Here is a 13,388-nt window from a genome sequence, read left to right as displayed (position 1 = left end):
GACACACACACACACACGCACACAGTTTTGTATTTAGTACCATCCATTTGGGGACATTTGGGGACATTACATAGACTTCCATTCATTTTCTGTGGCCTTACCCTAAGGCCTGTTTGAGGATCAAAATACCCGACCACTGTGTGTGCACAGCTGTGGGACAGAGCGATCTGTTATTCAAACCATATCATCATTAAAAATACATAACAAAATCACTTTTTACTGGAACACATACATAGAGATGAGTGGTGATCAATCCATTCCATTCTATAAACAAGTGAGATGTTCTTTTCTCCCCACATTCCCGTTCTTGCCTCTTGTGTTTTGTTTCTGTATATTGTTAAGCATAACATCTGCTGTGTTTGGGTGTCCAACAGGGGCTGATTCATTCTCACTGTTTGAACGGTTTTCGGGCGAGTTTCCAACAGTTGAACCTTCTTCCCACGATTAGGTTCCCAACCTTCATGACGCCTTTTTAAAATGGTTTATTTCTAAATCGATTCATCGTATTACACATGTTTGTGTATCGAGGTTAACATAATTAACTAAAGCTACAGGAAAACCTAAACTATGTGTGGATGTTTTTTGGTTGACTGAAATCAACAGAAATTAAAAATTAGACTATATTTTAAGAATATTGTGTAGGCTACTTAAACTACTTAAAAATGTAATAAAAAAATATGCAGGTCATGTCTTTGTCAGTTGATCAAATATGTCAACAGAACAAGCTTGAGGATTCATTGGTGAATAGTGTTTATTAGGACTAGGATGTCTAGTATTAGTGAGTGAGTGAGTGAGAGCGAGCGAGCGAGCGAGCAAGTGAGTCGCCAGTGTATCACGGGAATCGCCTGACCGATCAACTTGAAACTCGGCGTGCGTATTGCAAGGGAGTGATGCCCTGAGTGGGAAGTCGTTCGGATCGGTGGATCTCCAATATCGATATATGCACAATTGCCCAAATGTGGAGAACTAAATGATAATGACTGAGCTAATTGTAATAATCAACACAACTAATGAAACATTTTTAAATAGTAAAACTATTCAAAAACCCAACTCAACAGAATTGAACAGAAATCTGAAAAAAAAGTTATTAAAAACAAATAATGAAAAATACAAAACTATAATGACTCAGTTGACTCAATGATTTCATTTTATTTTTCAGAAGGAGGGCTCAGTTTTCCCAGCGGTGCAGTGGGGAGCTACACGTGCTGCGTACAAGCAGTGGATTCTCTGAGAGCCGTTCTCCAGACATCCGTGCAACTCTAAAGGGGGGATTGACAGATGTGTACCCAGCCCTTGAAGCCCCTGGCCTGGCCTTGGGGATGGCAGCCCCAGCCCTAAACCTCAACGGCCTGGGAGTCATGAGCAGGTGCCTTTTCGGATTTATTTTTTTATGTGATTTGCACTGTGTGGATAATAATATCACATTACAGGCTGTGTGGCTGAATGTTGAATATTCCAGCCTACTTCTTTAGCTAGCTACTTATTATACATAACCAAACACAGCTGCATATAACCAGGGTCTGCTGGTAGGACCTTCCCTATTGAATAGAAGGGGGTCAGGGCCTGTTGAGAAGGTTTTAAGTATAATCCACAGATTTCTGAAGAGCCATCTGAAGTATCTGTAACAAATCGCTCATCAATTTAATCTGATTACTTAAAGGAGCTATAGTCAACTTTCTCACTTTTTCTTGAAAAACGGATGCTAAAATAAAAATAATGTTTCGAAAATATTTTATAAAAGAATAAGCTTCATACATGTGTTTCTATTCAAAAATGACCACAAAAAGTGTAAAATAATGATAAAATAATCATTTGGCCATCGTTCAAACGTCGTATAAAATATTTTCGAAACATTTTCATTTTAGCATCTGTTTTTCAAGAAAAAGTTGACTATAGCTCCTTTAAGCCTTAAGGCCTAGTTTGTATGGGGCAGTGGCTCAGGGGTGGCTCAGGGGTAGAGCTGCCGTCTTAGAACACAGAGCGCTCTCAGTTCGATCCCGGGCTCCCCCAGAGTTACAGTAGTGTTGAAGAGTCCTTGAGCAAGACTCTGAACCCCTAGTCGCTCGCGGTGAGCAAGTTGGTGCCTTGTATTGTTCCCTCTGCCATCGGCGGATGAATGAGTGTGAATGGGCGAATGTATTGCACAATCTATCTCTGTAAAGCACCTTGGATAAAGGCGCTATAAATGCAACATTTTTGTCAAGTTTGTCTCCTATCTCCTCTCCTCAGCAGTAACACATATCAGACACAGCCCACATCCAGTACCACAACATCCAGAGCTAGAACCAGTTCAGGCGGTCGACCCGTTCTTCCAGTCCCAGATAGGAGCACCTACTGCCAGCTACTGGGCGGAGGAGCCCTGGGAGGGGGTCTCTACAGCCCCACCAGCCCCAAGGTACAGTAACTCACTGGCCCTGTCACACTGCACAATCCTGAACGGTTTTAAGTGAGTGTAAGTGATCTTTCTTTGTTAAAATAAGTGTTACAAAGCCCTCACTCTCTCCTAATAGAGTGCTTGTTCAGCAAGAGGGTCACTTTGTCTCTCCAGCTCTTTAGTAAACCGAAAATAAAATTTGGGCTCGGGATACCAATTTCATCGAATCAGGAGAGAGAACATGCAGAACACTGAGAACTGAAAGTGAAATTGGTGACCCACTGAATGTAGTTTGTTTGCTGCTGATTAAAAAACTGGATGGGAGTTATTGAACAAACACTCTGTAGCAATGAGTACTATCAGAACATAGACCTTTAACGTTTTAACAAAAAGCCTTTCGTTAAAACGAACAATATCAGCTTTTAATTGAACTCTGAGAGTGTGAAATTGGACCCACTTGCACTTGGGTCCACCGGGATTTTGCTCTGCAGCTGCGACAAGGGAAAAAGTGGAAGATTGTGTGGAAAATTCTTTCTGGTTCTGCTGATCCTACAGACTAGGGATGGGACTATAAGCGATATTATCGTTTATCGTGATAAAAAACACTCACGATAATCGTATCGTGGAGGTTTAATTTATCGTGTAATCGTCCTCCGTCATGCACTGGGATCCTTTTATTTGATTTGCCGAGCTTCATACCATTTAAACCCTCTATTGGTAAAACTTAGTTATAATTGCGACCGTCAGGTCGCAGTTTAGTATCAAAACCTCCACCGGCCGTCCGTCCGTCGGTCGGTCACACGTCACACGTCACACCTTTGCCCTGCTCATATCTCCGCATCAGTATGACATCACACTGCTGACATCAGTATGACATCACACCGTACACAAATGACCCTTATATAAGACCGGCATTATCTACCGACAGATTAGTAACAAGATGTCAAAATCGTCTAGGAAGGATGGTGTGAGTCATGCTGGCACCCTTCGCGGCAGGAGGAAGCTGGTGCAATCGACCCCTTGGCTTGTCGGGACCCCTGCCTACTAACGGGGTGGCAGGCTATCACCTCAGACTAGAACCCGTACGGGGTGGCCGACACCAGCCCATTGACAAGAGAGAGGCCTTGATGTCCCTTTACTCTTTGATGGGGTGGCCAGTTGACTAAGAGTTTCCGTTCGGGCCTTCTCGATATTGTACAGATTTCCACGGGAAATCTGGGGGTGGCTGTTACAAAGACCCTCACTCACCTTCACGTCATGTGGCTAGTCGTTAGGTAGCCATAGTTACACGTTGAAGGTTGAATCTCCAGATATGGAGATAACCAACACATCCCTCCATATATGGAGATAACCGACGAATCTCACTAAGTCTGACCTCACAAGCCCCATATTTGGACACGAACAACATATAACTCCATATATAGAGACATAGCTGCTGACATCAGTATGACATCACACTGCTGACATCAGTATGACATCACACCGTACACAAATGACCCTTATATAAGACCGGCATTATCTACCGACAGATTGTGGAGATAAGCGACCAACGGTCGCTTATCTCCCGATTAGGGAGTCTTACTGGTATAAGTACTTGATACAGTCTTTTTTCACTCTCTACCAAATCGCTTTGCCAAAAGAATAGCAGATCTACAACCTCACAACGCGTTGCAATGCGTCGCAACTGCGAGCGTGTAGATCTTCTATTTTTGAAAAATAGTGAACATTTGTGCAAGTCTTTGAATATATTTGACCCGATTCTATGAATGTCTTCTAGATCCTAAATCAGTGGTTCTCAAACCTTTTCATGTCAAGGACCCCCAAAATTACATGTATTTGGCCACAGACCCCCCTCTCAAAATATGTTGTTCCAGGGACCACCCAGAATCAAATATTTGAGTTATAAATGTTTGCTTTCAAAAATCAAGATTTATCACAAATAGCAAGCTTGTAGATCTGCTATTTCTTTGGCAAACGTTCTGCCACAGGATAATGAATGTTGAGGGATATTTTCACTATCTCGATAATATCATAAGCCACGATTTCTTTGGTCACAATAATCGTGACTTGACATTTTCATATTGTCCCATCCATCCCTGCCACATCAGACCAGCCCCGGCTACAGCCCCGGAGCCCTGGGCCGAGCCTTCGTCTTCCCACCTTCCACCGCCGACCCCCCCGTGGTCGTCTCCCCCAGATCGGCCAGCCCGCGGACGCCATCCCCCTGCCGCCACCCGGAGCTCCTGGGGGTCAACGTGGGCCAGCGTGTCCGGAGGCTGAGCTCTGCCGGGCGGGAGGAGGACGCACCAGGAGGAGAGAGGGAGGAGCAGGGAGGAGGAGGAGGAGGAGAAGGAGAGACAGGGCCGAGAGGAGACAGGAGACGCCAAGCGCAGCTGCTGCAAATCCACAGAGAGCTGCAGAATGTCGAGGTGATTGTTTGTGTGTGTTAAAGGGATATTCCACTTTCAAAAAACTTTTGGTCATTTTATCATTTAATCAAGCTTTTATGAACACCCTGGACAGTTTTTAATTTGCTTGATTCAATATTTAGATATTTTATGTAAATGTTATCAGGGCCTCCAGGCCCAGGGCCGCTCCACATACACACCCATTGTAAATTCAAACTTCATTTTAACCATGATAGATTCATTAAAAACACACATATTTTTTTCTGGTGACTCATTTTACCCTCCTAATTCATTTTCAATAATGCTTTTTTGTATTTCATTTTTTCCATTTTCCCAAATAATTATTACAATTAAACGAAAGAAATTATGGAAAAAACACGGCCTGCTCATGTATTAGGAGGGTAGTATGAGTCACCAGAAAAAATAATGTGTGTTTTTAATGAATCTATCATGGTTAAAATGGTTTTGAAGTTACAATGGATGTGTATGTGGAGAAAAGCCCATAAGCTGTTTCCCTGTTGAAAGTGGAATATCCCTTTAAGGCCTGGATTTGCACGTCGCTCTACAACATGTCACATCCGCGACGCGCTGTAGAGCTTGTAGATCTGCTATTTTTGCCTTGTGACACTGTGCATAGATAGCATGGATCAGTGGTTCTCAACCTGTGGGTCGGGACCCTCAGGGGGGGGGGTCCTCAAATTATTTTGGGGGGGGTCCTCAGATGATTAACTTAATGTGCAACATTGTTTTCTCACTCAACAGTAAACAAATCAACATGAACTTTAATTGTATAGAGGTAATCTGCACATTTCTAAAGTGACAATTTAAGGACTTTTTAATACCTCTAAAATGCCAAATTAAACATTGGCCAAATTGACAAATATTAGAGGTAGAAATTGTGAAAATAGCAGATCTACATGCTCACAACGCCTCACGTTGTGAGGCATTGTGAGCATGTAGATCTGCTATTTTCACAATAGAACCATGTTATACAAATGTAATGCCTCAACTTTTAGTGCTCGTCAGGGTGGGGGGTCCCCAGTTAAAATATGATTATTTTGGGGTCGCGGCCTGAAAAGGTTGAGAACCACTGGCATAGATAGTAATGCCCAATTGCTCTCTCTGTCTTTCGTTTCCTACTTTCCTAAAATAGGAAATACTAATATGTAATATTCCATTTGCCATACTCAAGTTAAGGCCTTTGGTTTGCAGACTTTCCGCACAGGAAAAACGGACAGATGGTGTCTCTATGACCTCATGCACACCGGGTTGGAAGTGGAACCTGGTTATATTGTCAGTTTTTTCCGTGCAGGAAAATCACCAGACCCTGTCTGCAAAGGCCTTTAGTCAGCTTTGTAATTTTTGCATTCTATATCAGTCTATCTCAGTCTATCTCAGTTGATTCAATCACCCAGATTGAATCAACTGAGAACCCTTTGATTATGCTGTACGTCAAAGAACTGCAAATGATTGAATCAGACCACTGTGCCGTGTGCTCTAACAAAGAGAGGATATTGTTGAATCATGTCACATGTCCAAGGGCTCTATTTTGATTGTCTTAATTACCAGCTCTAATGCCTTAACTTACTGTCTCCGACCACCAAACCTTCGGACGTGCAGCTTTCCAAACTCTAATTCGGGGTGAAGCTTTTCAGAAGATGTGAGTGACTTAATTTTGTAGTTGAACCGGACCTTTCCGATGGAAATTTTGGTGGTCGGAGACAGTATGGACAGGTCTTTAAGTTAAGGCATAAGAGCTGGTAGTTAAGACAATCAAAATAGAAGCCCTGAGTGTCAAAATGGTTAGGGGAGCAATTACCTTGCATGCTGGAAGGGTGGTGTTGGATGCGATCTGCTTGCTTCAGTATGATCAAATAATCTTGGGCTTCACCGTTCAAACATACAGCCAACGAATGAAAAGGCTCCCTTCTGTTGCAGGTCAGGGGGAAGGTGGGCATGTTTGAGGCCCACATTTCAGGGATCCGGGCCCAGGTGATCAACGCCGAGATGCAGCGCAGCCCGCGCTCCCCGCGCCGACAGATGGACCCGCCGCCCTGCCAGCCCAGCGACACGTCCCTGGACAGCCTGATGCTCCGCCCCCGAGGCAGCGAGGAGCGCCGCGTGGTCCAGAACGGGAGAGGGGAGGAGGAGGAGGGGACGGGAGGGGAGGCGAGAGGAGGAGAGAGGACAGAAGGTGAGAGAAAAGAGGGAGGGAGGACAGAAGGTGAGAGAAGAGAGGGAGAGAGGAGAGTGCCAGAGGAGGACGGAACGAACGCCGAGGACCAGCGGCTGCCCGGTCAGAGTCGGAGCCTAGCGGCACCGAGGACAACAAAGTCGGCTTCAGGCTTGGACGACGTCACGCCGGGCTTCTTCCTGGCGTCGCCCCAGGCGTTCGAGCGGCACGGAGAGGCGGGAAGAGAGGGCAAAGCGGCACGAGACGAAAGAGAGGCAGGCGAGGGAGGAGGAGGAAGAGAGGCGGACGAGGCGAGAGGCCGGTCGTGTCCAGAGACGACGGAACTCCTCCTCCGGACGCGAGAGGAAGCGGGCGCCGCCGGGATCCCAGGAACCCCCGCCGGGGGGGCCTCCTCCTGGGAACGGGTCGGCGAGGACCCCCCCGTAGGGCTCTCCGTCTCTCCCCCAGCCACCATCCCGTCGGTCATAGTGACCGACCACGGACTGGACGCGCCCGAGGAGGGCCACAGCTCGGACCTGGGACTTTCCCGCAGCCCCAGCCCGGTGCCCGGTGGTGGCGCCGGGGGCGGCTGCTCCTCCTCCTCGCGCTCCCTAAGGAAGCTCTCCTCGTCCTCGGCCTCCTCCGCCGGCTTCTCCTCCTCCTGGGAGGAGTCGGACGACGACATCTCCAGCGACCCGGAGAGAGGGGAGCAGCACCTGAACCCCGAGGTCCTCAACTCCCAGCAGAAGGCAGTGAGTAGACGTCCGCGCGCTTGTGTGTGTGTGCGTGTGACAAAATAAATCCTCAGTGTTAAAATATAAATTTTTACACTCTCAGGCAGGGACGTGCAGAGAATGTTAGAGAGGCATGGTCTGACATTTCTAAAAGGGCCTTTTGGTGGAAATATAGAAAATAGCAGACCTCCAAGCTCACAACGTGTGACGCGTTTTTGGTGCTTGATACCACACTGAAATAAGCATAATCAAGTTAATACTGGAGATGGTGTAACAGAGAGGGCAATTCTTTCAACATAAGATGCTGCATTCAAGTTCAGGAGAGTTTGGACAATTCTCTTGAATGCTGCCTTCAGGTATGGCATGGAAAGAGGGCATTTGCATTTCTTTCACCATAGTAAAAAACTACATTCATGGTCTTGAGAGGGCACTTTTTACAGACAGGGGGCTCAAGCCCCCTTTGATGTCTATGTGTGCACGTGCCTGAAAATATCCATTTGTACACTCTCAGGGCTGAGTTTGTAGGTTCATTGTTTTCCAGTACAGGTCAAAAACGATGTCAGTTTAGGTTCAAAGGATGCATTTATTGTTGAGTACAGGTACATACGAGTACAGCTTATTTTTGTTAGGCTTCCTTCAGACAATGTAAATGGTAAAATGGTAAATGGTGCATTTATATAGCGCCTCTATCTAAGGCGTTTTACATAGATTGTGCCTTACATTCACCCATTCACACACACACATTCATACACCGATGGTGGAGGAAACCATGCAAGGCACCTGACCAATCTGCAATTAGGGGTTCAGTGTCTTGCTCAAGGACACTTCGACACTAACTCTGGGGGAGCCCGGGATCGAACCCTAAGGTTCTAAGGCGGCCACTCTACCCCTGAGCCACTGCCACATAGGTAATAATACTATTAATAATAATAATAATAATAATAATATAACATAATAAACCAAGAGCAAAAAAGAGTAGTTTTATACTAATAATATAATAAAAGTAGACCAGCGTAGATATGCTTGCCATATCATACACCACACATGGGCAACATAAGGCCCGGGGGCCAGACCCGGGGGGGCAGAAACTACATTCTATAAATTGATTTAACTTGACTCCAATTAACAGTAATTTAATATTGACCATTTGAGTACATACCAGTATACCTCAGTATGATGTACTCACATGTTTTATGTTTATAATGTAACAGTGAAACAGTCAACCTCGAGTTCTTATTTATAACATAATCTAATGTGTTTTATCAGTGACCTATGGAGTGGTGCATGTCAGATAAGATACAGTATAAATGTATAGGCTAATTTAAAAGATGATATGGTATTGACAGAGATTCTTTCATGTAACTAATAAACTATAATATCTTTATTGTAGGCCAGAGTACAGTACAGCTGTCTCGTGAAAGGACCTCATTGTAAAGTAGTCTGGCATGTCTAAATTGTCTAATTCATGCAGTTTTAACATCATTCTTATGTGTTATGTGTTTCAAGTTTCAATTCAATTGTACAATGTGTGGCCCTTCACTTACTTTAACGTAGTCAGTAAGGCCCTCTGAAAATAAATGCTGCCCACCCCTGATATACACCATCAGCAAGTTTATCAGTAGCTGCCTCAGTACACATTTCAGTTCTACAAACAACTTCAGATTAAATACATGGCAGGTATACCCGTTGCTAATCACATTAATAATGGCTCTGTTGTTAGATTTATAGGTGTGTCAGTTAAGTCAACACTAGCATTGTCAATGCACAATGACACGCCTAAATCTAACTCGCCCACAATTTAATTTGATTTGCTGCAGCTGTCCAGGCAGTGATTCTCAACCTGCTGTGAGCATATTGTAAGTGGGCAAAATTGGCAAAACACTACGATTTTAATGAAAATATGACATTAGAAGTAATGAATACATAAAATAATGAATGTAGAAACTGTATATAAGGTCAGCCACATGCAGCTTGCCATGTTTTTCTTCTTTAAAAAACAAATCTGCTGTTTTGAACTGGAAAAGGAACTACAAAAGCAGTAGCCTGGGTTCACTTCACATTTCTGGCTTTGATCCGGTCTGCAGTGGAAACCACCTACGTCATGTTGTAGTCCTTAAAGAACTACCTTTGTATTTTTCATCATTATTTTTGCTCCATGTGTGCGTCTGTACAGCATTCAAACAGTAGGATTGCTTATTGTCAAGGACGGAATGATCCAATAATACAGTGCTACATTACATTTGGTATAACATGGTTCTATTGTGAAAATAGCCGATCTACATGCTCACAACGCCTCGCGACGCGAGGCGTTGTGAGCATGTAGAGCGGCTATTTTCACAATTTCTGGACAATGTTTAATTTGTCATTTTATAGTTATTAAAAAGTCCTTAAATTGACACTTTAGAAACTTAAACTTTACTTAAACTTTATCAAATAATTGGGGGGTCGTGTGTGATGTGATGACGCCATCAAACGATAAATCTTCAACTCAACTTTTTACTGAGTCGAGTCGACTTGCAAAAATCACAAGTCGTTAATGCCCTACTACCTAATAAACCCCTTGATGCGAAGTAGTTTTGCTTTTGGAAAATTCGTTTGGCATATGCATCTTTTAGTCCAACTCGTAGCGACTGGCAAGACCCTTCTGCTTGCGGTTTCCGCCTAGACCGGATCAAACGGCCCGCTGTAAACGAATACCAGGCTTTCCTCCCATTCCCCCCATTTCTACGGTTTCTTGGGCTGGATTTGGCAGCCTGGAACGGTTGTTCAAGTGCAGCTAAACTTGGCATGTTAGTAAACGTGCCATAATTAACAATAATGAATTGCACCTGTGCAGCTGACTAGCGGAACCTGGGAATATAGGCTACCATTCTGTCAAGATGGGGAGAATACAAGTGTGGAGAATATAATTATAATACCTTGTTAAAGTGACCATTTTGTTACATTTTCCATTTTTAGTTATTTTACTGTAATTTAACAACATAATAACCAGAACAGATAGACAAAGAGGCATTCATTGTTTTATATTTAAAAGTAACTTTTGTTTTCCCCCTGGACCCAGGGTATGGCAGCTGCATACCCCTGCCATACCCGATTGACGCCCCTGTACAAAAGCAGCCTAGGTTTTCACGCCCCTCCATAAACACCCAGGATTTGTGAGGTGGCGTGGGTACACACAGTCTACTCTTCTTCACGCAGTACAAAAGCTGTGATATGAATCTGTGTCCTCGGTTTTGTGGATTTGTGAGGGTTAAGGTCTTAACGTTGAAAGTCTTGATGTTGAAAGCGGCGTGTTGGAGTGTTTTTATTCATAAAACCCTTGGAATGGTATTATTACCCCCACACGGTCGGAGCTCTGTGTAGTGGACCTGCTTGTGCGTGTGTGTGTGTGTGTGTGTGTGTGTGTGTGTGTGTGTGTGTGTGTGTGTGTGTGTGTGCGTGTGTGTGTGTGTGTTGCTGGGTGCTCCTGTGTCAAATTGGCCTGAGCTTTCTCTCTGAGTAACGGTTGACATTCACGCTAACAAAGCTAGCTCTGTGCCCTGACCGTGTGCGCGCGCGCGCTCGTGCGTGCGTGCGTGCGTGCGTGCGTGTGTGTGTGCGTGTGTGTGTGTGTGTGTGTGTGTGTGTGTGTGTGTGTGTGTGTGATTGAGACACATACAGACAGACAGACAGACAGAGAGTTTTCCAGTCACACACACTTAGGCTTTGCATTCAGTTGGACACAGTTCAAAGAGAGGCCTGTTTATGTGTGAGCATGTGCGCGTGTGTGTAGGCGTGAGAGAATTAGTTCGGTCGGTTCACAGTCTCTGGTATAATCCTCCCATAGGCTACATGCTGCCATTACGTATGAAGTAATAGCCCATGTGTTTGTTCAATCTATACACTAAGTGTACATCCATAGAACTTTGAGAATGCCTCCCTTTTGGGTTGTCTTGATGATCTTGGAACAAAGTGACAACACATGTGACGTGGCTGCGCACGCGCGCGCGCGTGTGTGTGCGTGTGCGTGTGTGTGTGTCTGTGTGTGTGAGTGTGTGGCAATGAACCTGAAAATGTATCGAAACTGACATGGTCTTGCTCATGTTGTCGGCCAACCGAATAATTGAGAAGCAGGTTTTTAATTTTATTTCTTATACCGTATAACAACAAAATAATAATCGACTAAATTGATTTACCACTTAAGACCTACGGTATTTTATAGAGAAAAGTATTTTCAGTATAAAATGCACACCACTAATGTGCAGTTTTGGCAAATGTTTGACATAATTGTGAGTCATGTGATGTGGCTCAGCCCTGGTGTTGTTCTCTATACTACTAGTATGGAGTGACCTATCCCTGGTGTTGTTCTCTATACTACTATGGAGTGACCTATCCCTAGACGGAGGCCTGGGCCGCTTTGCACACACAGCCTACTAAAGACATTTGTTTAAATGAATGTGGCTGATTGATTTGAATTGGCTTTGTATGCTCATTTGCATATTTCCCTTCATCATTTTGAGGACAGGGAGGGAGCGCGAGACAATGCATGGCTCTCAATAGCAGAGCAGCAGCTTTCCTTAAAACACCATTCGTATAAAGTTTGGGTTAAAGTGCAAACGTCTAAGTTCTGGGGAGAATATAGTCAATACAGAGGGGGGGGGGGGGGGGGGGGGGCGCTAATATAGACCCCTTGGGGAATCCGAGCCAACTACTGTAGAAAGAAAAAAAAAAAACAAGAGCCAAAAAAGAGTCTATAGCAAGGGTCCGGGGTCCCTCAGAATTACTACAGGGGGTCTTCCAAATCTTTGTGAAATAGAAACCTTTTTTCCCCTTTTTTTATATTAGCCACTTGGACAGCTCACAATCCTTGTGAGCTTGTAGATCGGCTATTTTTGGCAAAGAGGTTTGGTGTAGAGGGGAAAAAGAGCAGACCAAGTACAGAGTGAAAGGTCAAGTTTATTAGGTAATGACGACTCAAGTGGTTAAATATCTGAAAACACAAATTGATTGTGTATAGTAAAATACACTATGAAACTATATGGAATCTATGCGGAAAAAAAAGTTGTGGGGGTCCCTGCTTCATCTCTCTCTCAACTAAGGGGTCCTTGGCCTTTTATAGTTTTATACTAATATGTTAATAATAATAAAAGATCAACGTATGTATGTACAATGAACATAATAAGCATGTCATATCATACACACCACCATCGGCATTCATCACTTGTGTGCCTCAGTAAACATTTCAGTTAGATAAACAACTTATATGGCAGGCTAAGCAGCAGCAGCTGCAGCTAATCAACTCAATAATGTGTTTGTGTGTAGATGTTTAATAGGTGTGACTCCAGACTGAGCCCTGGGCATTCATGATAAAGTTTGGCTTGGTGCAAATAAGGTTTCTTGAAAGCCATCATGAGGGAGAATACATTTAAATTGTCAATACATCTCAATACGTGTCATGTCAATACGTCTTAGTTTTAGTCATCATAGTTTAGTTTTTATTTAGTTTTAGAAAAATGTTTTCGGCACTCATGCGCACGCACGCATGCACGCGCGCGCGCACACGCGCACGCGCACGCGCACACACACACACACACACACACACACACACACACACACACACACACACACACACACACACACACACACATTTGCGTTTTGAAAGGTTGCCAGTGCAGTGCCACAATTTTGTTTATTTTTCTCTGTTTATATCGCTACATCGG

The 13,388-nt window shown here is 44.1% G+C and overlaps 1 protein-coding gene across 1 annotated transcript in view; it reads left to right on the top strand.

Annotated features, from left to right (window-relative positions):
* The first annotated feature begins 1,222 nt into the window (after positions 1–1,222).
* The window catches only part of LOC308300888 (inositol-trisphosphate 3-kinase B-like), a 55,037-nt gene continuing 42,871 nt past the window's right edge, over positions 1,223–13,388 (top strand). The window contains exons 1-5 of the mRNA XM_080744784.1: positions 1,223–1,366; positions 2,230–2,395; positions 4,483–4,803; positions 6,721–6,976; positions 7,019–7,707. Coding sequence (XP_080600910.1) covers positions 1,320–1,366; positions 2,230–2,395; positions 4,483–4,803; positions 6,721–6,976; positions 7,019–7,707 — 1,479 coding nt within the window. The 5' untranslated portion in view covers positions 1,223–1,319. The remainder of the gene's footprint in view (positions 1,367–2,229; positions 2,396–4,482; positions 4,804–6,720; positions 6,977–7,018; positions 7,708–13,388) is intronic.

The sequence above is a fragment of the Nannobrachium achirus genome, assembly GCF_963921795.1.
Source record: "Nannobrachium achirus genome assembly, chromosome: 16".
In the NCBI taxonomy this organism is placed as follows: domain Eukaryota; kingdom Metazoa; phylum Chordata; class Actinopteri; order Myctophiformes; family Myctophidae; genus Nannobrachium; species Nannobrachium achirus.
Note: the sequence above shows the minus strand (reverse complement) of the source record. Positions and strands in the feature narration are given on the sequence as shown.